The 25,049-nt window shown below is 43.3% G+C and overlaps 1 protein-coding gene and 1 long non-coding RNA gene across 3 annotated transcripts in view; both read left to right on the top strand.

Annotated features, from left to right (window-relative positions):
* Positions 1-16,407: 16,407 nt before the first annotated feature.
* On the top strand, positions 16,408-17,016 carry LOC127001748 (uncharacterized). Its single transcript, XR_007755436.1, has 2 exons — positions 16,408-16,516; positions 16,653-17,016. It is a non-coding gene; the product is annotated as an uncharacterized LOC127001748 (long non-coding RNA).
* A 4,531-nt stretch (positions 17,017-21,547) lies between these two features.
* LOC127001747 (rho family-interacting cell polarization regulator 2-like) overlaps positions 21,548-25,049 on the top strand; it is a 144,717-nt gene continuing 141,215 nt past the window's right edge. The window contains exons 1-2 of one of the 2 annotated variants that reach the window (XM_050866889.1): positions 21,567-21,693; positions 22,194-22,665. In XM_050866889.1, coding sequence (XP_050722846.1) covers positions 22,633-22,665 — 33 coding nt within the window. In that variant the 5' untranslated portion in view covers positions 21,567-21,693; positions 22,194-22,632. Of the gene's footprint in view, positions 22,666-25,049 lie in introns of both variants that reach the window. The other variant, XM_050866888.1, reaches the window with a different exon arrangement.

Raw genomic sequence — 25,049 nt, 5'->3', positions numbered from 1 at the left:
CATCATTTACAGCTTAGCGGTGGCAAACTAGTGAAACTTCTACCATGAGCAAGGATTAGAAGATTATTATTATTATTATTATTATTATTATTATTATTATTTATACATACCTTAAACGCTGCAGAAAAGTGAACCCGTTGCGAAGTGTAAATCGTGACGTAGGTGCACGGCTCTAATCACAACAGATGGCGCTGAGACGTGGCCGCGGGAGGGTGTGTTGCTGTTCGCTCCCACACCAAATATCTAATCCAACATCTCTGATATTCCTCCGTGACGCGAGTGTTTGAATCCTTAGCCCGAGGGAGGAGGAGGAGGAGAACTCGGTGTGTCGTGTCCTGTGCTCCCGTAAGAAGCTCTCGCACGCCCGTCTCCAGCATGAAAACATTTATTTACCTCCTTCCAGTCTGTCTTGTCTGTCTGTTAGTCTTCCCGGCATGATTTTCCTCGTAGACTTATTTGGTGGTCGTGTTCAGTGTCTTGTTATTCTCTCGCCCTCTGGTTTTGTCTGTGTTTGTCTGTGGTGGTTACGGTGGTGTTGTCTGCATGGTCTCTCTCTCTCTCTCTCTCTCTCTCTCTCTCTCTCTCTCTCTCTCTCTCTCTCTCTCTCACGTCAGTGGTAACTTTTATTGTCGTCATTTTGTTCTGTGGTATTTTTTTATGTATGTAGTTTGGTGATATTAAAATTATTATTTTCATCATCATTATTATTATTATAATTGTTACTTCATCATTATTTTATGATTAATGTTGATATGTGTATTTAACTCTCTCTCTCTCTCTCTCTCTCTCTCTCTCTCTCTCTCTCTCTTGATAAGTCTGGTGCGATATACGTGCATAATAGTTAATGTGTGTGTTTGAGTGTGTGTGTGTGTGTGTGTGTGTGTGTGTGTGTGTGTGTGTGTGTGTGTGATCACGTTTTCATATAAATTATTGTAAACAACCTTTCCAAGAGAGTGAGAGCTATTGCATCGATCATTTATTGCTTCATAATAATATTTTATTTATGTTTCTGTGATTTTTACCATTACTATTATTATTATTACTATTATTATTATTATTATTATTGTTATTATTTTTATCATTATTTTTATTATTATTATTATTATTATTATTATTATTATTATTATTATTATTATTATTATTATTACTAATTGTAGTAGTAGCAGTAGTAGCAGTTTATAGATATAATTATTACTAGTATTTGAATTAGTTATTATTATTATTATTATTATTATTATTATTATTATTATTATTATTATTATTAATGCTTCATTTTCTTTTTGTTTATTTTCTTTTTTTTCACGAAATTTATTTTTCATACTTATATACATTCTTATTCGTTTTTTTGTTGAGTTGTTTAATATTTTCTTATTTATCCTTTTTACTCGTTTTCTCTGAGTTAATTTTTTTTTATTGTTCACCTTATTGAACTCTTCCATTATTTAAACTATTCAGCTTCATCTCTTTTTCAAGCCGGCAGCCGTTTTTCTTCCTCTTCTTATTCCCGTCTCTTCCTCCTCTTCCTCTTCTCAATCCCGTGTCTCGATTTTCCCCTATTATTGAGTATATTTATTGCTGTTGTATAATGAGTATCTTAGCTTATATTTTATTCTTGTTGTTCACCTTTTATACTAACCCGTCATCCCTTAATTAATGCATACCGTACCTGAATTACTGTCACGTTTTCTCTCACCTGCGTCACGGGAGGGGAAAGGTAAACACTGCTTAGCTTAGTCACGTTGTTCGACTGAGCCACGCCCAGCCAGGTGACGTGTGTGTGTGTGTGTGTGTGTGTTTGGGGGCTGGGAGGGACGACGGCAAGTTCAAGGTCACACACACACACACACACACACACACACACACACACACACACACACGCAATCATTCCCCCATAAAGTGCGTACGTTTGTCCTTTATTCTGTTTGGTCTGCCTGAAGGTCTCTCTCTCTCTCTCTCTCTCTCTCTCTCTCTCTCTCCTGTATTTGGTACCCATAAACTTTTGAAGCGAGCGAGCGAGCGAGAGAGAGAGAGAGAGAGAGAGAGAGAGAGAGAGAGAGAGAGAGAGAGAGAGAGAACAGGCCCCGCGTTAGGTAATCGATCAATCATCAACTATTGAACTCTTCCTGGTGGAGGAGAAGGAGAAGAGGAGGAAAAGGAGGAGGAAGGGAAGGAGTAGGAGGGGAATGAAGGGAAAGAGAAGAAGGAGGAGTAAGAGGAAAATTGTATGTAAACATCTCAATCTATTTCAAGAAGGTGAAAAGATAGGAAGAGGAGGAGGAGGAGGTGGAAGAGGAGGTGATATTGCGGAAAATTGTATGTAAACTTCCCTTGCGATTTCCTATGTTGGGAAGAGAGGAAAAGTAGGAAGGAGAGGAGGAGGAAGAGGTTCGATTTTTGAGGAGGAGGCAAGGTTACAAAACAGAAAAGTGTAAAGAGCAGAAGAGAAGAGGAGGAGGAGGAGCAGCGACTATTGAGTTAAAGAGGAAGTAAAGTTATGTCAGAGAATGAACCGAAGAGAAGGAAGGGAGAAGGAAAAGCAGAGAACGAGAATGAAAGTTATAGATATGAGCTGTGGAGGAAGAGGAGGAGGAGAAGAGCAGTTAATGGATAAGGAGAAAAAAAAATGAAAAAGCGACTAAGAGCTGGAGGAGGAAAAAGACATGGAAACTAATAAAGGAAGAAAGGGAGAATAAAGAGATGACGAAGGAGAGATGGAAAGAGAAAGTTAGAGCAAAATTAAAGAACAGGAGGGGGAGAAAGATTTGTGGCCAAACATTTGGAGGAGAAAAAGAATTAGTAGTAGTAGTAGGAGGAGGAGGAAAAGAAGAGGGAGAGGAAGAAAAAGAAAAGTGTGAGAGGAATCCTAAGACGTGTGTGTGTGTGTGTGTGTGTGCGCGCGCGCGCGTGTGTGTGTGTGTGTGTGTGTGTGTGTGTGTGTGTGTGTGGTGCAATGCCGCTGCCTTCACAATTAGGTGTTTCCGTTGAGGCATGAGTGGGCATGACCTGGCCACTCACTCACTCATTCTAGGGCTGATGGCTGAATATATGTCTGCTTGAGGGGCTGAATGGCTTACTTTGTGAGTGACTAAAGGAGTAAATGATTGCCGAGAGAGAGAGAGAGAGAGAGAGAGAGTTACATAATGTTAGCCTTGCCACCAGCACTTTGTAAACACACGACGTTAGTACAGCAGTGCAGCGTCTTGTGTTGCCTTGTTTTGTGAGGGTGCGTTGCTGTATGCCAATGTGTGTGTGTGTGTGTGTGTGTGTGTGTGGCTAAGGTATACAGTCTTGCGTAGTACATAATTATATACATACATACTTACATACTCGCGTACATATACATACATAGGTACATACGGCGTGTTTTTGCTGTCGTTGGTGTTGATGGTAGTGATGGTGGTGTTTGTCGTTGTGATAGTGGTGAAGATGATGATGTTGCTGTTGTTTTTATCATTGCTATTTTGTTTACTAGTTTTCATCTTTTTTTTTTTTTTACTGCTCTTTATTATTGTTGTTGTTGGTGGTGATGGTGATAATAATGTCGCTGCTATTGTTATCATTGTTATTTTGTTTACCGATGCTGTTTTTGCTTGCTGTTGTTGTTGTTGTTGTTGTTGTTGTTGTTGTGTTGCTGTAGTTCATGTATCGTCCATCTGGGTTGATTCGTCTAACTCTTTGTTTAAGCGGTAATTGTTAATGAGCTCAATGAAAAAAAAAACTGTGCCCTTAAGCTGCCTCCTTTATTGTTAAAATGAGTATAGTGACAAGTATCGTTCATGACATTTATTGCGTTTTGCTTAATAATTTAACACTAATATTCCTATCTTTTTACTTGCATATTAATTCATTCGTGTGTTTTTTTTACGTGTTTTTTTTACCTGTACAGTCATTCGTTCTTTATATTTATTCGTTTATTTGTTCTTATATTTTTTTATTCGTATTTGTTTATTATACACATGAATTAATTATCTTCAAATACAGAGTAAAAAAAAAGTCCTTATTAATTTTTTTTTTCATTTTTTCCCCTTCGCATCTGTTAAAGTTTCAACCATTCGTCCTTCTGTATTTATTTATTTTTTATTTTTTTTTGCTTCTGCACGGAAGCCTACATATTTGTTAAACTCCCTTTCTCTATTCTTTTCTTTATATATTAACGTTGCATCAAATTAGCTTCTGTGGACTCTTGGTCACTTCATGTAAACGAATACAGCTTAACAAACTAATGAACCAACCGTGTAATGAGATCAATCACCGCAGGTACGCCGAGGTGAGAGTGAGTACCGGCAATTAGAAACATTCTGTGGCGGAGTTGTGGAGCTCAGGTGAAACTTTTATGGTGGGAGAAACTTGTGTGTGTGTGTCACGGTGATTGGCACTGCTAATGAAAGGGCTTGCTGGTCAGGTAGGGAAAGTGTGTCTAATTCAGCATGGTCTGAACACTCGCTTGGCTCGTTATTCCCAGCCAGGGCCTTCCCTGAATGAGTTTTTGAGCTTTGATGACGGAGCTCTTCGTACGGCTGGACCCTCACACCCACACGTAACAGGGGCGGGACCATGAATTCTACCTACATGGGCGGGACACAATCCGCGACTGACACCCGGTACCCATTCACTGCTGGGTGGGCAGGGGGCACGGATTGGACTGCCCATCCGTCTCCACACCTCCTGGGAATCGAACCCGGGACCTTTGGGTTTTGAGGCGAGCGTCGTGTGTGTGTGTGTGTGTGTGTGTGTGTTAAAAAACATTATTTTATGCTTAGAGAACCTATGAAAAAAAATCACATGAATGAAAAAAAAAACAGCGGGTCCAAAAGAAACTGACTGTGTGTATAAGAAAGTGGTTTACCGGAAGAAAACAACGAGCCATACTCAGTTGACTTTGAAATTAGACCAAAATCCTCCCTATCGAAGCTTGCTGATGACATCACAGTGGTGAGGCCGGCCCCGCCACGGCCGATTGTGAAGTCACCCAAAAGGACCTTGAACGGATTATTCAATGGTCTGAAAAGTGACATGCCGTGTAACACTGAGAAGTGTAAAGTCATTCCCTTTGGTTCCGGAAACGGTAACCACACATACAAGTGTGGGAAGCCTCTTCGGAGAACTACCAGCATTGACCTGAAGCATACAAAACATTCTAACTCTGCCTATAAAAAATAAATACAAAAATAATCCTATGCCTGTGTTCTCTGGGAAGAACTTGAAATGCAAGACGCTCGGAGTAATATTATGATTGTAGAACTCGTTGGTAAGACATTACCTTGGAATATGCAGTGCACTGGTCCCTCAATTTCATGGACATCGAATCATTTGGGAGACTGCAGCAAAGTGCTCCGGAAGTGGTACAACCTTTGTCGTAACATTCGTTTGAAGGGCGACTCGAGCGACTCATCGCCTGGTGCTGGAAAAGAGCAAATTGCCGGGAGATCTGATGAAAGTCTCCAAGTACCTCAACAAATTCATAAGCTTAATGATTCCAAGTTTTTAATCCTAACCTCATCAATAGTTAGTGAATAAAATTATCATCTCATTAAACAATCGTGTTGACCATTACTTTTTCGTAGCAGGAATTTTACTTTCCATAACCATTTCGCAGAGGTGAACTGAACTTCACATTCTGCTCTGCAGGTCACTCAAGTGCCTGGGGAAAATCACTGAAGCAAGTAACCTCACAGGAAGCCAACTCGCTACATATTGACTTTTTTTTTTTTTTACAGCAAGGGAGGAAGCTCAAAGGCAAAAAACAAAAACAGCGGGAAAAAAAGACCGCTAGACGCTGCTCAGACAAAAGAAAAAAAAAACGAGAGGCCAGAGATCAATTTCGGGTGGAGAGGTGTCTTGAAACTCTCCTCTTGAAAGAGTTCAAGTTGTTGGCAGGAGGAAATACAAACGAACGAAGGCTGTCCCAGAGTTTTCCAGCGGAAGGGATAAAAGAATGAAGATTCTGGTTAACTCTTGCAAAAGGGATTTGGACAGTATAGGGGTGAGCAAGCGTATAGAAAGGAGAGTGCAGCGTGGCCGCGGGAGGGGGGCGTGCCCTACCATGTCTTCTTTTTTTATCCAGCTTTTCCCTTTCCTTTTTCCTCCTCTTCCTTCTCCTCCACGCACAATTCTTCATTAGGTTGGGAAAAGCAATTTTTTTTCCCTCCGTTCCTCCCTCTCCCCATCCTTTTCTTCTCCGCCCCTCCCGTCCATTCACTTGTACTTCCCCTCTCTTCCATTCCCTCTTATCCTCCCTTCTTACCTTCTTTGCCCATCCTCTCCTTACTTAACATCGAGAGAGAGAGAGAGAGAGAGAGAGAGAGAGAGAGAGAGAGAGAGAGAGAGAGAGAGAGAGAGAGAGAGAGAGAGAGAGAGAGAGAGAGTAACTCATTAGAACCGTGAGGATGCTGCGTCTGAGGCAATGAGAGGCAATTTGTGAGACTCTCCTCATATTTTTGGGGAGCAGAGGAGCGTTACGTCCTTCTCTCCTTCCTCCCTCTCTTCCTTCCCTTCTTCCTCCCTCTCTTCCTTCCCTTCTTCCTCCCTCTCTTCCTTCCCTTCTTCCTCCCTCTCTTCCTTCCCTTCTTCCTACCTCTCTTCCTTCCCTTCTTCCCTTCTTCCTCCCTCTCTTCCTTCCCTTCTTCCTCCTTCTTCCTCCCTCTCTTCCTTCTCTCCTTCCTCCCTCTCTTCCTTCCCTTCTTCCTCCCTCTCTTCCTTCCCTTCTTCCTCCCTCTCTTCCTTCCCTTCTTCCTCCCTCTCTTCCTTCCCTTCTTCCTCCCTCTCTTCCTTCCCTTCTTCCTCCCTCTCTTCCTTCCCTTCTTCCTCCCTCTCTTCCTTCCCTTCTTCCTCCCTCTCTTCCTTCCCTTCTTCCTCCCTCTCTTCCTTCCCTTCTTCCTTCCTCTCTTCCTTCCCTTCTTCCTCCCTCTCTTCCTTCCCTTCTTCCTCCCTCTCTTCCTTCCCTTCTTCCTCCCTCTCTTCCTTCCCTTCTTTCTCCCTCTCTTCCTTCCCTTCTTTCTCCCTCTCTTCCTTCCCTTCTTCTTCATCATCTTCTTCGTTGTCGTCCTTTTCTTTCTCTTCTTCTCTTGCGTCTTCTTTATCTTCGTTCTATTTCTTCTTCCTTTCTTTTTTCTGTTTCCCTTTTTCCTGCTCTTTTTTTCTTCTCCTTTCTCCTCCTTCTCTTCTCCTCCTCCTCCTCCTCCTCCACCACCTTCATCACTTTATTCAATACAAAACAGAGAAGGGAAAAATAAACGCCAGTAAGAGGAAGTGTTTTTTTATAGTTTTCTCCACTCCACTTTTCTTTTTTCCATGTTGCCTGGCTCCTCCTCCTCCTCCTCCTCCTCTTCCCTCCCGATAAGCAAAAGGAGAGGCATGGAATAAGGAAAAGGCTGAAAGAAAGGAAAGGAAGAAGGAAGAGAAGGAATACTGAGATATGTTGGAAGTTTTTAAGTGATTTTCCTCTTCCTTTACCTCCTCCTCCTCCTTCTCCTCCTCCTCCAACCTTCGTTTATATTGCTTCCCTTATACAAGAGAGAGAGAGAGAGAGAGAGAGAGAGAGAGAGAGAGAGAGAGAGAGAGAGAGAGAGAGAGAAATGAGGAAGGATTATGAGGGAACTTTTTTTATAGTATTTCTCCTCCTCCTCCTCCTCCTCCTTCTCCTCCACTTTATTTCGTTTAGGGAGAGACGGGATAAATAAATTGAAAGTCCTGAGAGATGGACAGATAATCTTATAAATAGTTATCAAAATGTTTCTTCCTCACTTTCCTTCCACTACCTAAAAAAACAAAAACAATTAAAAGTAAACTAATTAATGAGAAAGAAAACACACACACACACACACACACACACACACACCATATGCTCTAGCTATTGAGAGATCGTGTGTGGTCTGGTTTAGCACATGTCTGTGGTTCGTGTATGTACGTGTACGTGTTACGGAAAGGATGTTCACCTACGTACATACATACATACATACATACATACATACATACATACTTAAATAGTTTACACACAGCGTTCCATCTTTAGGCTTACTGATTTACCTGTGTGTGTGTGTGTGTGTGTGTGTGTGTGTGTGTGTGTGTGTGTGTGTGTGTGTGTGTGTGTGTGTACAGCAAAAGAAAGGTTTATCTGAAGAAATTTTGGAAGGGATTCTCTCTCTCTCTCTCTCTCTCTCTCTCTCTCTCTCTCTCTCTCTCTCTCTTCAACACACAACACAGCACACACACACAAACACACTCACAACCTCAGTTTCTCCGTGGTAGGCGTGACTAACAGCAATATATAAGCCTACAACAGCACCTGCCAGTGATTGTGCTGCGGGGCGGAGGGGGGGGGAATTCTAGCAGGAGGCAGGTGTGTTAGCGGTAAACCAGTGATATCGTAACGTAACGCCGCCTGATTGAGTTACGGACGCCGGTAACGCCACAAAGAAGAAAAGTCTGGCGTAGTTTCCCCTGATGCTTACAGCGTATTGCCGTTCTTTGTGGTTGGAGGTTCTTTTCCTTACCCTGTACCAGTTTTCTTTGATTCATGTGATACTATACTATGATGTTTGAGCTTCTATATTGTGGGAAACACCATAGGAAGCTCGAGGTGCGTTTGCTCATGATTACAGATAAGTTTGAGCGACATACGTAATTCAGTATTTTCAGACGCTTTTGACTCCCAGAACGAATATTTACAAAGGCCGCAATAGAGATCTTATAGTCGGATTCTCATGAGTGTGAAAGCAATATAACACTATCCCTAGGCTCATAAAACTACCCATGGAAATACTAACACAACGATAGACTTAGCAAATTTGGGTGTGTGAGGCCCAAAATGTTCGAGAATGTGCGCCTCACAAACACTGCAGCTGTCAGTTCTTACGAGGCTATTTGTATACTTTTTCTTCGTTATCATTTTTACTCGTCTAATAAAGTTAAGCTCGTGAAAAAATGCTCCTCCTCCTCCTCCTCCTCCTCCTCTTCCCCCTCTTTCATCTGCTCCTCCTCCTCCGCTTCCCCCTCTTCCTTCCTCCTCCTCTTCTTCCTTCTTCCCCTCCTCCTCCTTGATGGATAAGAGTCGTAAGCTCCTCCTACTTTTATCTCTTCTTGTTCATGTAATTGGTTGGCCTGATAGATAAGCTCCTCCTCTTCCTAATCCTCCTCCTCCTCCTCCTAATCTTCTTCTTCTTCTTCTTCTTCTTTTTCTTTTTCTTCTTCTTCTTCTTCTTCTTCTTCTTCTTCTTCTTCTCCTGGCCTCCTCTTCTTTTTCATTTTCTTCTTCCTTTTCTTCTTCTTTTTCTTCTTTTTCCTCCCCTCCTCTTCTTTTCTTTTTCATTTTTCTTTTTCTTCTTTCTCTTTTTCATTTTCTTCTTCTTCTTCTTCTCCGTCCTCCTCCTCCTCACCTTTATCTTTCTTATGTTGTGTGTGAGGGGGAGGGGTCGTGTTGAGGGGCACGAGGGATCGGGGGGAAGGGAAGACAGCTGGCAAAGAGAAAGACAAACAGCCACGCAAACAGAAAGGCATCCAGAAAAATACAAAAAGACAGACATAGAATAGACCACAGACAGAAAAAAGAAAAAAGAAAACACAGACAGACAGACAGACAGAAGGGTGGAAGAATGTGAACTGCAAGGACAGACAGATCATGATGCCCGAATGACAAGCAGACTTGTGACACACACACACACACACACACACACACACACACACACACACACACACACACACACACACACACACACATACAGGTGGGGTCGGGGGATCGGACGCCCCCCCATCTGCTAAAAGGTTCATTTTCTGAGAAAGTCTAAGCGAAAAAGTGGGACGAAAAGTCCCAGATTTTCGTTTTGACAGCAGTCAGTTTTTCGGTCCTGAACCTCTCAGATGATTTAGCTCGCTTCGCTCGCCACTCGCTCCTCTACAAGTAGCTAAAAAAGTCCACATTTAGTGGAAAAGACACCCCCCCCCCCCTTTATGTTTCTAGGTACACCCCTGACACACCATTGTACAGGAAAACATATAAACATAAAAGCATATAGAGGAAGCACAGCCTTACGATACAAACACACAGACAAACTTACGAGAGGATCACAGGCATACAGATCACACACAGACGACAGGCACAGACACACACACATTGGGTTCCCTGGAGGCGGTGCGCGCTGAAAGAGGAGGAGGAGGCGGCCGGGGAAATCTTGCGGACACAAGGAAGCGTGGGAGAGGAGAGAGGGAGGGTGGATAGGAACGAGGAGGGTGAGAAAGAGATACGGATTGACATGTATAGATTGAATGGTGGAAAGAAGGAGAGATTGGGGCAAGGAAAAAGGATAGTGGGATATAACTATGCGTGAGGGAGGGAGGGAGGGGAGGAAGGCAACGAGGAGAGAGAGAGAGAGAGGGAGAGGTATAGGGATTGACGTGTATAGATTGAATGATGGAAGGAAGAAGAGATTGTGGTAGGGGAAAGGGAGAGAGGGTGAAATATAACTATGTATGAGGTAAAGAGCGAGGAAGGGAACAAGGAGAGTGAGAGAGCTAGGGAGAAAGAGTTTGACGTATATAGATTGAATGATGGAAAGAATGGAGGTAGAGAAGCACGGGGAAAAAAGAATGAAATATAATTATGTGTGAGAGAGGAACAGAGAGAGGATGGGACGCAACGGAACAAGGAAAGTCAGAGAGGGAGATAGAGATTAACGCGTATAGATTAAACGGTGGGAAGACGGGAGGTAGAGAAATACAGAGAAAAATGGAGAGTGAGATAACTGTAGGTGTGAGGGAGGGAAGCAAGGGCGGAAGAGAGAGAGAGAGAGAGAGAGAGAGAGAGAGAGAGAGAGAGAGAGAGATGTGGGTTAAGGTGTACGTATTAAGTTTGCTTGAGTGATGGAAAGAGAAACAGATGAAGGACGAGACGAAGGAGGAGAGTGGCCTAGATATTGAAAGGAGGAAGAATGTTTTGGTTTGTTTGAAGAGGAACGAAGAGAGAGAGAAAGAAAGAATAGCGAAGGTAGAGAGAGGGAAAGATGAAGGTAGAAGTGAAAGGTGGAAAGGAAAGAATAATTTAGCAGATATTGAATGGTGGAGAAAAGGATGAATGGAGATAATTAGATGAAAAGAAGGGAGATGGATAAATAGGAGAGAGGCAAGGAAGAAGGAAGTAGGGATAGAAAATAACGAAAAGAAGCAAATAAAAGGGGAAGGAATCAGAGAGAGAGAGAGAGAGAGAGAGAGAGAGAGAGAGAGAGAGAGAGAGAGAGAGAGAGAGAGAGAGAGAGAGAGAGAGAGAGAGAGAGAGAGAGAGAGAGAGAGAGAGATTGATGTATTTGATGATAAGAGAAGGGACGGAGGAATGAAGAATGAGGGGAAGGGAAACTGGAAGAGGTCTGAGAAAAGGAGGAGGAGGAGGAGGAGAAAGATGACATAAATATACCCACCAAAAACCTCCTCCTCCTCCACCTCCTCCTCCTCCTCATCCTCCTTTCATCAATGCCGCCACGAGGGAGGGAAATAACAGAAGGAAAAAATAGGGAAGGAAAAATAGGGAAAAAAAGGGAAGCTGGTTGTGGCCATAAGGGTGAAAACGCTGCAAGGATCACATTACTTCCCTTATTGTCAAGTTTCACCGACGTCTATACTTTCCCTCCCCCCCCCCCTCGCTCTCTCTCTCTCTCTCTCTCTCTCTCTCTCTCTCTCTCTCTCTCTCTTCCGTCACCTTGCCTCTTCCTCCTCCTCCTCCCCTCCTCCTCCTCCTCCTCCTCCTGCTATCTCCCTTTCCTCGTTATCTCCTTCCTTCCTTCCTCTCCTTTTCTCTCTGGTTCTTTCTTTTCTTTTTCTTCGCGTTTTCTTTTTGTTATCTTTATCCTTTGATCCTATGCTTATATCTTCTTCCCTTCGTTTCTCTCTCTCTCTCTCTCTCTCTCTCTCTCTCTCTCTCATCAGATTCTTCTCACCTTCCTCCCTTCCTTCATTTTCTTCTTCTTTACCCTTTTTTCTTACGCTTCCTCCTCCTCCTCCTCCTCCTCCTTTCTCTTTTTTCTTCTTTTTCCTTTTCTTCCTTTTTCTCCTCCCCTTTCTTTCTTCCTTCTTGTTTACTTCTTCTCCTCCTCTTCCTCCTCCCCCTCGATCTCCCCGCCACCTCCAAACCAGCAGCCTCTCGCCTCCTCCTCCTCCTCCTCTCTCTTCCTTCCTTCCTTCCCTCATCCTCTTCCCCCCCCCCCCCCCAAGGCTGCTGGATAAATCTAACACGCATCTCGGGTTTCCTCTGTTAAACCTCTATTCTTGGCCTCCTGCTTCTGTTTCCCTCACACACAAAGCTTTTCCTTTTACTTATACTATTTTTTTATTTGTATTTATTTATTTAGTTATTTTTGGGGTACTGGAGATTGGATCCTTTTGTGTTTAGTTTTTCCTTTTCTTTGTTTGTCTTTGGTTTCTCGATCCATCATTGAATTATAAGGGATTTTTTTTTTCGTTGTTTTTATTTAGATATGAATTTGTTTTTATTATTTATGTATGTATCTCTCTTTCGGCCACCTCTTTAGGTTCTTTTTGTGAGCAGCGAGTAGCGGGTTTTTTTTTTTTATTATTATTTACTTTTTTGTGTGCCCTTGAGCTGTCTCCTTTGTTGTAAAAAAAAATTGTTGTCATATATTATTGGTTTGTTATCATCTGTTATTGTCATTTTCACATTTATTTTCATTTACCATCATTTTCTTCTCTGCGCCGTCTCTCTTCCCATCCTTTATTGAACATTTCTACAGCTCCTTTTCCATCGGCCCTGTTTCCTTTTGTCCCTTCTCTCGCTCTGTCTTCTTTCTCTCCTGTTTCCTGTACCATGTCTTTTCCCTCCCTTTATCAAACATTTCACAGCCCCTTCCCCTCTCCCTCCCTTACCTGGTCTCTTTGTTTCCTCTCCCCTCTTCTCTCACTCTCATATTTTTCGCTTCTTTCCTGCACTATCTCACTTTCCCCTCTTTTGTCAAACATTTCTACAACCCCTTCCCCACTCCCTCCCTTACCTGGTCACCTTGTTTCCTCTCCCCTCTTCTCTCACTTTCTTCTTTTTCGTTTCTTTCCTGCACTATCTCACTTTTCCCTCCCTTTATCAAACATTTCACAGCCCCTTCCCCTCTCCCTCCCTTACCTGGTCTCTTTGTTTCCTCTCCCCTCTTCTCTCACTTTCTTCTTTTTCGTTTCTTTCCTGCACCATCTCACTTTTCCCTCCCTTTATCAAACATTTCTACAACCCCTTCCCCACTCCCTCCCTTACCTGGTCTCTTTGTTTCCTCTCCCCTCTTCTCTCACTTTCTTCTTTTTCGTTTCTTTCCTGCACTATCTCACTTTTCCCTCCCTTTATCAAACATTTCACAGCCCCTTCCCCTCCCCCTCCCTTACCTGGTCTCCTAGTTTCCTCTCCCCTCTTCTCTCACTCTCATATTTTTCGCTTCTTTCCTGCACCATCTCACTTCCCTTCCTTTATCAAACATTTCTACAACCCCTTCCCCTCCCCCTCCCTTACCTGGTCTCTTTGTTTCCTCTCCCCTCTTCTCTCACTTTCTTCTTTTTCGTTTCTTTCCTGCACTATCTCACTTTTCCCTCCCTTTATCAAACATTTCACAGCCCCTTCCCCTCCCCCTCCCTTACCTGGTCTCCTTGTTTCCTCTCCCCTCTTCTCTCACTCTCATATTTTTCGCTTCTTTCCTGCACCATCTCACTTCCCCTCCTTTATCAAGCATTTCTACAGCCCCTTCCCTATCCCTTACCTGGTCTCCTTGTTTCCCCTTCCCTCTTCTCTCACTCTTTCTTCTTTTTCGCTTCTTTCCTGCACTATCTCACTTCCCCTCCCTTATCAAATATTTCTAGAGCCCCTTCCCTATTCCTTCCCGTTTCTCTTCTTTCTCTCTTGCTCTCTGTATCTTCTCTTCCATTCCATCACACATATCTGCAACACGTTCCCTCTCCCTTACCTGCTCTTCCTGTTTCCCTTTCTCCTTTCTCCCTCTCTCTTGTTTCCTGTCTCATGTTTCTTCCCATCCTTTATTATACATTTCTACAACCCCTTCCCTCCCTTACTTGCTTCCAGTTTTCTCTTCTCCCACTCTCTCTCTTGTTCTCCCTGCTTCCCATTCTCTCTTCTCTCGCGCCATTTCCTTTCTCTTGTTCCCTGCCCCATCTTTCTTCCTTTCCTTTATTACTCATTTCTACAACCCTTTCCTCTACCTTACCTGCTGTCCCTGCTTCCCTTTTCTCTTCTATACTCTCTCTTGCTCTCCTGCTTCCCCTTCTCTCTTGTTCCCATGCCATGTTCTTATGTTCCCGGCCCCTCTTTATGTTCTTATGTTCTCCCGTCCCTCCTCCCGTAGGCCCCGCTGACGGCATGCCTCCACGCCGTCTGGAGGGAGACTACTCACTCGTTGGGCCTCGCAGCAAAAGGTAGGTACGTCAGGAAGCACTGCCACCTGTAACACCTGTGGATATTATTGTTATTGTTATCGTTGTTGTTGTTGTTGTTGTTGTTGTTGTTGTTGTTGTGATCTATGAAAGGACATCAAAGGAAAAAAAATATATGGACCCGAACAGAATCCCTTCGATGAGTGATAGATTGATAGATAGATAAATAAACTGACAGACAGATAGATATATAGATAGATACATAAACAGATAGATAGATAGAGAGAGAGATAAATGGAATCGAAGTTTATTATGGAAGATAGATAAATGGCGGTGAAGTCTGTTGTACAATGCTAGTTCGATATCCGTTAACCCCGCCACAACGATACTGAGCAATGGGGGACTATAGTAACTTTCTGAGCCGAATTTTGATAGAGGGCAGCACTGTATCCGGACCCGCGGCGAGAAGGGGACGGAAATGCAATATCTCTTTTTTTTTTTTTTTTTTTTTTTAAAGGGAGCATACGCCATAGCTGCGCGTGGCTTTGGTGCTCATCTCCGTAGCATTAGCCTTACGGAAAAAAAAAGAGACAAAGAAGAAGGAAGCGTTGCCCATCTTCCTTTATTTTTCTCTTACCTTCATCATTACCTCACTACACACCTGTTTAATCTTACCTGTGTAGCCTATTCTGTTAGGCCCGGTGGCCGGTAATAAAGTCACATGAAAAAAAAGTCACAGAAAAAAGTCACAATTTTGGCTAGGAAAGAAAGTCAAGTAATCAAACACAAAATATTCAAGTCAGTCGCCAGAGTGAAGGATGGTAGTGACCAACGAGGTTGAAGAATTTATTATTCCAGCCTTCGCTTATGTTGTTGGTACGGGCATTGTTGTTCACGGTGGCGTCATGCACATTCCATAGGTGAGGATCAAACATTGGTGGATTGTACCGCATTCTCAGAGGCGTCAGGGCATCACTGGACATGGCGACTGGCTGCTGCATCAGTCGAAAAGAGCCTCTAACATAAGTACCATTAAAGTACGTACATGAACAACTCCTCGGCATCAGGTGGATCTTGTGGAATGACAGTGTTGAGGTATACCTCACACCTTCATCAACGTCCACTAGGGGCAAAAAAGCTGGAGCATCAATCAGTCCACAAAACAAACGAAACTCAGCTCTGGTATTATACTGTGTTTCCAAACCCAGTTCCTGGCTCTTACTCCAAGTGGACTGCGTAAGATGATGGAAACAGCCTTTGCTCTCTACGTCGCGGCCAAACACTGTATCCTTATCATACGTGTGTAGGTCGCAAGGTGGCTGCCTCCTTCCTCTTATTTCAGTTATGTTAATCTCCATATTAGTTTTAGTACCTCCTTTATTCCATTGTTCTCGTTTATTTATTACCTCTTCCTTTTCCTCCTCCTCCTCCTCCTCCTCTTCCTCCTCCTCTTCCTCCTTCTCCATAATATTGCGCAGGAAGGGAAGATTTAATCATGACCTTCAGTATACAATGCAAATTTGGGCGTGTTATAGTACTAAATGAGATAATGAGAGAGAGAGAGAGAGAGAGAGAGAGAGAGAGAGAGAGAAAGGGCAAGAAAAAGAAAGAAATATATAGATGGAGAGCAGGGATGAAAGAAAAGGAGAAATAAAATTAAATAAAGAAGAGGAAAATAAAGAAACGGCCGACTAAAGAGAAGTTGGACCCCAATGCAAGTGTTAGGAAACTTTAGCGGGCCGTCCTGGTGAGTCAGCGCACTCACTGGTGTTTTCCCTCAGCAGGTGTGTGAATGCAGTGTACCTGAAAGATGTTAATTGATTAACTAATTCTTACTACGCAAAATTAATTGATCAGTCAATCAGAGAAGGAAAATACAATAAAAAAGAAAACTGGAGCTGAGAAAGAAAAAGGGAAGCTGGTGCTGCGCCGCAAGCCGTCGCGAGGATCCCTTTGGATGCTTGTGCGCGTGTCCCAGGCCGTCGGTTTTCCTTCCCAGAACCGATAAACGCGGGAACCGGCCGTGTTAGGCAATACACCTACTAGTAGGAGAGCAAACTCCGAACAATAAACCCGGACAGGTGGAGGTCGTTAGCCGTGGTAGGTAATACACCTAGGAGAGCAAACTCCGAACAATAAACCCGGACAGGTGGAGGTCGTTAGCCGTGGTAGGCAATCTGCCTAGGAGAGCAAACTCCGAACAATAAACCCGGACAGGTGGAGGTCGTTAGCCGTGGTAGGCAATCTGCCTAGGAGAGCAAACTCCGAACAATAAACCCGGACAGGTGGAGGTCGTTAGCCGTGGTAGGTAATCTGCCTAGGAGAGCAAACTCCGAACAATAAACCGGGACTTGTGGTGCTCGTTAGATGTCGTAGACAATCCACGTGATGGGAACACCAAAGAAGAGAAAAGAAAAAAACACCAGAAAAAGGAAAATATAATAAACAAACATCAAGAAAAGAAAAAACACAGATCATCCACCTTCAAGCCCTAACAACGCCAAAATTATGGGTGGGTCTTTTCTGGGGAGGAAAAGGCTCATCCAGACCAAAGAACATCAAAAAGGGATGATGTAGAAGAGAACACCAAAAATTTTGGAAAAAAAGAACAAAAAAATCGAAAAAGAAAAGTAACCGCAATAAAAGAACATCAAGAAAAGAAAATATAAAGAAACATCATCCACCTTTCGGCCCCAAGTAACATCACCAAAAGTATGGGTGGGTCTCTTCTGGGAGGAAAGCGGCTCACCCAGACCAACGAACATCAACAAAAGGTTGATAGGAAAAAAAGAACATGAAAAACATAAAATATAAAGGAAATAAGAAGAAAAATAAAAGAAAATACACAGAAAAAAAAGAACAACAGCAGTAAAAAGAACAAAGAAAAACACGAGATCAAGAAAAGAAAAATATGACAAACATCATCCACCTTTCGGCCCTGACTAACATCTCCAAAATATGGGTGGGTCTCTTCTGGGAGGAAAGCGGCTCACCCAGACCAACGAACATCAACAAAAGGATGATAGGAAAAAAGAACACCAAAAAAAGAACATCTAAAAAAAAACACAGCAAGAAAAGAAAGAAAAAGAAAAGAAAAAGGAAAGAAAATGAAAAAAACACATACAAAAAAAAACAAGATAAATAAAATACAATAAATAAATAAATAAATAAATACAGAACATAGTAAAATTAACTAACTAACTAACTAGCTAACTCCAACTGTTTAATTAACTTTTAAACTACCTATTTAACAACTTACCTAATTAACGGTAATCGAGCTGTTTGACTACCTAGTAAGTACCTAACTAACAAACCACTTAACGGTCTAGATGGATAGTGAGGTGAGGCAAGGCCTTGGGTGAGGTGGGGCTAGACTTGCAGGAGCTGGCTTGTACAAACCGCTGGCCGGTAATAAAGACACAGGAAGAAAAAGTCGCAGGAAAAAAGTCACAGTTTTGGCTATGAAAAAAAAGTCACAGGGAAAAAAAGTCACAATTTTGGATAGGAAGAAAAGTCAAGTAATCAAACACAAAATATTCAAGTCATTCGCCAGAGTGAAGGATGGTAGTGACCAACGAGGTTGAAGAATTTATTATTCCACCCTTCGCATATGTTGTTGGTACGGGCATTGTTGTTCATGGTGGCGTCATGCACATTCCATTGGTGAGGGGCAAACATAGATGGATTGTGACGCATTCTCAGAGGCATCAGGGCATCACTGGACATGGCGACTGGCTGCTGCATCAGTCGAAAGGAGCCTCTGACTTTTTCTTCCTGTGTCTTTATTACCGGCCACCGGTCTGTGCAAGGCAGCTCATGCAAGTCTAACCCCACCTCACCCAAGGCCTTGCCTCACCTCACTATCCATTTTTTTTTTTTTTTTTTTTTTTTACGTCTGAATCTATAGCGCCGGTAGGCTTGCTTGAGGGACCTGGACGGTAGTCGGCCCCAGCCCGTCATGGCGCAGGCAAGTGTTTATATGCTGCCCCCCGGAACTCGTTCTTGATTCACTTGGACGGTTTCCTCTAGAGTCCGGGTTGATGTGGGTAGTTTTAAGCCACTCGGCGGTGACTGAAAAATCCGAGGTGGTAGCGTGGGGATTCGAACTCGCGTCGTCCATCATGCGGTGAATGTGGGCCCAGCACGCTACCACTCAGTCACCGCCTACCGTTAAGTGCTAGACCGTTAAGTGCTTTGTTAGTTAGGTACTTACTAGGTAGTCAAACATCTCGATTACCGTTAATTAGATAAGAGTCAGTCGCCACGGTTTGCACATTCATAGAACAGTTTAGGTCTGCACACTCATCAACTATAGCCTGAAAGAGTTCTTCGTAGGGGGTACGAGTCTTGTTTGGAAGATGAGTGCACACACTGAAGTAATTGCTGTGTTACCGAAAGGCACACGGATGACAGATCTGTTTGAAATTATTTGGAGTCATAGCAAAGTTGCCATTCATATATAAAGCGAAAACAGTGATAACATTGCCCTGTTTCTTTTTTCCTGTGACTTTTTTCTGTGACTTTTTTTTTTTACCTGTTTATGCCCATACTCTCAAACATCTCGGGGCCTACACATCCACATTTGGTAAGGCTTTCGTAGAGGTTTTGTAAGTATTTCCATGGGTAGCTTGATGAGCCTAGTGATGGTCTGACAAGGCTTCTGCATCATGAGCGTGAAACAAAACCCTCTCCTCCTCCTCCTCCTCCTCCTCCTCTTCTTACTTCTCACCCTTGGCTCCCTCTTCGTCTCTCTCCTCGTTCTCCTCTTACTTCTCACCTTTAGCTCCCTCTCCTCCATCTCCTCCTCCTCCTCCTCCTCCTCCTCCTCTCTTACTTTAATGTCCTAATGTTAGTTGTAAGTTTGAAGGTTAAGTGGTTATTCTCTCTCTCTCTCTCTCTCTCTCTCTCTCTCTCTCTCTCTCTCTCTCTCTCTCTCTCTCTCTCCTTTAAACTTCGTTCTGTGTATGTATGTATGTATGTATGTATGTATGAATTATCGTATGCGTACCTACACGGAGATTTAGTTTGACTGAAAGGCGCACACACACACACACACACACACACACACACACACACACACACGTCCTGTCCCCACTGTATTAATATTTATGACCCACCCTGATCACTTGTCAAATTAAAAAGACATAATAATGAGCCACTTTCGATGACAAGGGGAATATGAAGTGGAAGAGGAGGAGGAGGAGGAGGAGGAAAGGTAATTGGAGATATGAGATGAGAAAAAGGGAGAGGAGGGTAAGATAGGAAAAAAATAAAGAAAGATGATTTACGACCTGTGAGATGAAAAGTGGAGAGAGAGAGAGAGAGAGAGAGAGAGAGAGAGAGAGAGATCCCTAAATATGGTGTCGAATGATAGGCTTATAACATTTCAAAACACCTCTCTCTCTCTCTCTCTCTCTCTCTCTCTCTCTCAGGGCGTGGGAAGGCGTGCTTGGGGGCAGGAGTAGGCGTGGGTTGAGGGGTAATATTGGGGGAGGGGAGGTGGGTATAGGTATTGGGGTAAGGGTAGGGGGGGACGTAGGGTGTGTGTGTGGTTGGGGGGAAGGTGGGGCGTAGGGGTGGGGGGGTGGGGGTGTGTGGCTGGGGCGTGGCACAGAAGAGGGGCAAAGAATGATGAACAGACGGTGATTAGCAGAAAATATAATTCCTCTTCTCTCCCCTCCCTCCTCCTCCTCCTCTTTATCCTCCTACTCATCATATTCATCATTGTCAATATCATCGTATTTTCTCTCCTCTTCTGCTCTTTTTTTTTCTATCTTTCATGTATTTTCTTTCCTGCATTCCTTTTTTTTCATCATTATAATCATCATTATTATCATCATCATCTGCTTCTCCTCCTCCTCCTCCTCCTCCTCCTCCTTCTTCTTCTTCCTCTTCTTCTTCTCCTTTTTTTCCTTCTCCTTCTTCTTCTTCTTCTTCTTCTTCTTCTCCTCGAGTGAAAAAGTTCCTTACCTTGGGCAGGCATTGTCAGGTACTGAAAGACACACACACACACACACACACATACACACACACACACACACATATACAATTATGTCGGTAATTTCCAAGCAAACAAGAAAGAAAATAAATGAATAATGGAGGTGATGGTTTGTTAGTTTTCATATTAGTTATCTTTGGTGGGTTCCAATTACGAAGACACGCTTTATAATAATAATAATAATTATTATTGTTATTATTATTATTATTATTATTATTATTATTATTATTATTATTATTATTAATAGATTGGCTTTGTTGCTAAACAATGTTGCAGAGAGAGAGAGAGAGAGAGAGAGAGAGAAGGGGGGTGGGTAACAAAATTCATAACCAAAACGAGAAAACTCAAAATTTCGCTTCATTCACCGAATCCGAAATTGTGAAGTGATAACGATATTGGTAAACTGTGTATAGATGAGGTAATGATATTAATAATTAAGGAATAATAACACGTATACACCCGCCGTTAATATGTGAAACTATAGCGCCTTGCAGCGAGAAAAAGCGAACGATAGCTACTGAGAGGAGAGAGGAAAAGATGCCTGATACCACCCCATTCATTAACTCAAACATGCACCTCATTTTTAACCTTTTCCAACCTCCACGTGATGAAAACCCAAGAACACCATTTAAGAACACTACCCTAATCTCGGTAAGTGCAATGTTTGTATACGTAAATGAGAGAAAGAATTATAAAAAAAGTGAATATTTAAGAGATTGGTTCATCAAATCAAACACAGCTTCTTGTTTAACCTTACCCCATCCTCCACACTCTGAAAACCCAAGAATAACATTTACAAACACGACTCTGATCTCTTTACATGCAGCGTTAGTGTACCGAAATGGGATCAAGAATGAGGATAAGAGGAAATAGTTAGGCAGCTGGTGAGTGATGGCAAGGGATAGCACGTGTTGAGGGTTGGGGACGCGGGGGATGGGGGTACGGGGGGGAGCAGGTACCAGACCGTTTTTTCATCAGTTTATATTTCCTGATTACCGACGCAAAATTCCATCGCACCCATGCAGCTAACGATATTCAACTAAAGTCAATGTTACAAAGGTTAACTAGATATGTTGCTTTATCGTTAGGGTTCAGAAACCGACAAATAAGAGGTGTTGTGGGCGACAGTCTGGCAACGTTATGGGGGAGAGGTGGAGGAGGGGAGCGGGGGAGGAGCAACACCAAGATGTAAACAGTTTTCGCCGAGCCTGCGTGGTGGAAGGCTGCTGCTGTGTAGTGGGCGCCCCTCAAGTCGCCCCACCATGCTCTTGCACTCGTTACGACCAGCTGATCATTTTCCGCGGTGATATTTTTCTTAACGCCCTAACAGTGAGGTAACCCAGTGCTCCTAACTACCACTACAGTCGTTATATGCGTGTTGGGAAAACGATATATCTTTGTTAATTAAAAACGGAGTGTAACAGAAAAAAGATCTTGGTGTCTTGGTCCTCCGTCTCTCAAGGTCTGTTACTTTGGCCCCGCGCAGTTGAAATCAAGGTGCTGGCCAGGTAACACAGGCGCCAGGTAACACAAGTGGCAGCAACACTTAAGTGGCTACGTGGCTTAAGAAGGGGCGAGGGAAAGGGAAGTGTAACCCAAGAATCGCAGTTTATAAGTCGAGTGGGGAGTGGTGTGAGTGTGTGTGTATGTTGGTGTGTGTTGGTTGGTTGAGTAACGGCGTGAGGCAGGAGGGGCCCGGCCTGTCGCTGTGCCAAATTGCATGCCCCACAGTGCCTACCCAAGACCTCCCCTCCCTCCCTCCCAGCCTCACCCTGCCTCTCACACCCTGTCTCATCGTCTGCCTCTTCCTCTCCTGCGTAACTTTTGACGTAAGAATACCTCATAACTCATAGGGGAGGAGCGACAGAGGGGTGAAGAGTGAGGAAACTTAGTCCACGTCCAGAGAAGAAAGGGAAGGAAAGGAAGAAGACTGTTACAGAGGAGTGAGTGAGAGGACGACAAGGAAGTAAGTGGAGGAGTGTGGACGTACGTGTTCTGAGTGACGAAAGAAGTAAGGAAGGAAGGCACAGTGGAAGGAGAGGAAAAGACGTCGATAAAGAAAGGTGAAAAAGGACGGGAAGGAAGTGGATGAGTTTCTACGCATTTTAGAAGTGAGGAATTAAAAAACGGAGTCCTCAACATCCAACCACCTCAACCACCGCCAACACCACCACCCTATAAACTCATGTTGCAGCCAGCCATCACCACCACTACCACCACCACCCGCATCATCACCACCACATACTGACGCCACCACCTCCCCACCAAAGGCCATGAGGAGCCAGCACAGCCCCGGAGAGTCACAGGTAAGGAACCACAAGGAGTCGAACAGTGAGCCAAGAAAGATATATTAGTGTAGCCGTTTGTCCATTCACCATTGTCTATTTTCTCTCCCGCCTGCTACTTATCTTTTGTCTGGGGGAGAAAGGGAGTCGTGGAGTTGTGAATATATGCCTCTAGCGTGTGGGTGGGTGGGTGGGTCTTGGTGTGGGTGTATGGGGGAGAGGGGGAGGGAGGGGAAAGTAGAGAGCAAAGGAAAGTATACATAAGTAGTGAAACTCTGAATGTCACGAAGCTTGCCTAGCACGGACGAAACCTACCTTAACACACACACACACACACACTCAGTAGAAACAAGCGGTTGATTCATGAAACGTTTCTACCCTTTGTGTGTGTGTGTGTGCGTGTGTGTGTGTGTGGTTTTATATGCTGCTACCGTGCGTATGTCTAACCTTTCACACACACACACACGCACATAGTCACATACACTTACTCATGTCACACATTTACCCACACACACACTCAACTGTCACACTTCCTCCCCCCCTGACACACACACAAAAGAAAAACAACACAACACAATCACAAAATAAAAGACAAAATATTGTTCGATCATTAAGCAGAGCAATAAAGTAACGGTCGAACGATGCCGTCAGAGAGAGAGAGAGAGAGAGAGAGAGAGAGAGAGAGAGAGACTTGGTTTTCTGACTTCACACCTCAAGCGATTTTTTTTACTCTGGGTATCGAAGGAAAACAATATGAATAATATCCTTGTCGTTAAAAGCACGGTGAAGGAATAAACGACAGAGAGAGAGAGAGAGAGAGAGAGAGAGAGAGAGAGAATCCAGGAATCCATCCAGTCCTTTCCCAAGGCATCCATCCATCGTTTGTCTTCGTCAACGCCCCCTTTCTCTCTCTCTCTCTCTCTCTCTCTCTCTCTCACACACACACACACACACACACACACACACACACACGGGGAGATATATTGGAAGTCAATGAGAGGGGGAAAGAGGAGGGAAATAAAAGAACCGTGTTGTTTCCAGAGAGAGAGAGAGAGAGAGAGAGAGAGAGAGATTGATTGTTTACGTAGCTATTGCCAAGTATTACGTCCACAACAGTAAACAAAATGCCTGGATCTCTCTCTCTCTCTCTCTCTCTCTCTCTCGCTTTGTTTTGATATGTAGGATTATCTTCATGTCTTGAGAGAGAGAGAGAGAGAGAGAGAGAGAGAGAGAGAGAGAGAGAGAGAGAGAGAGAGAGAGAGAGAGAGAGAGATAGGCTACATACATACATACAAACATACATACATACATACAGACAGACAGACAGACGACAAACCAACCAACCTTTCTCGTTGCCACGCCAATACTTACCTCCCACCACCTAACCACCAACCTCTTTCTTTTCCTCCTTCATTCCTCCTTCAGTTCTTTCCTACTTTTCCTCCTTGATTAATTCCTTCCTTTCTTTATTACTTTCTTCCGTCAATACTTCCTTCCCTACTCTCTTCCATCCTCTAGTTTCTCCATATTCCTACTTTCTTTTCTTTAGTCCTTTCCTACTTCTTTTCTTGCTTCATTCTTATATATTTTCATAGTACTTTCCTCCTTTCTTATTTCCATCCTCTACTCTCCTACTTTATTTTCTTCAGTCCTTTCCTACTTTCTTTTTTTCTTCATTCTTATTTATTTCCATCCTTTCCTCCTTTCTTCCTTCCATCCTCTACTCTCTTACTTTATTTTCTTCAGTCCTTCCTTACTTCCTTCCATCTTTCTTACCTCCTTCACGTACTTTGTTTTTCTTTCCTTCATTCTTTACTCTCCTTTCCTACTTTCTTTTCCTCAATCCTTCCCTACGTCCTTTCTTTCTTCATTCTTACCTCCTTCCTTATTTTCATTCTTTTTTCCTTCCATCCTCTACTCTTTTTCCCTACTCTTTTCTTCAGTCCTTCCTTCATTGCCTTCTTCCTTCCCTACTATTTTTCTACCTCCTTATTTCCATCCCTCCTCTCTATTTTACTCTTGTCTTCCTTTCCAACTTTCTTACCTTCCTTCCTTCCTTCCTTTCTAACTTTTATCTTCCTTTCTTCCTTTCTAACTTTTACCTTCCTTCCTTTCCAACTTTCTTACCTTCCTTCCTTCCTTCCTTCCTTTCCAACTTTCTTACTTTCCTTCCTTCCTTTCCAACTTCCTTCCTTCCTTCCTTCCTTCCTTCCTTTCCAACTTTCTTACCTTCCGTTCTTCCTTCCTTTCCAACTTTCCTTCCTTCCTTTCTTCCTTCGTTTCCTACTTTCTTCTTGGCTTCCCCTGCGTCATCATCCCCAACGGTCGCCAACCTCCCCCACCAGATGACTGTTTACGAGAAGGAGGAGGAAGAGGAGCAGGAGGAGGAGGTGGAGATAACAGAA

This window comes from Eriocheir sinensis, chromosome 21, assembly GCF_024679095.1.
Source record: "Eriocheir sinensis breed Jianghai 21 chromosome 21, ASM2467909v1, whole genome shotgun sequence".
Taxonomy (NCBI): domain Eukaryota; kingdom Metazoa; phylum Arthropoda; class Malacostraca; order Decapoda; family Varunidae; genus Eriocheir; species Eriocheir sinensis.
This window is presented reverse-complemented; position numbering and strand designations above follow the sequence as displayed.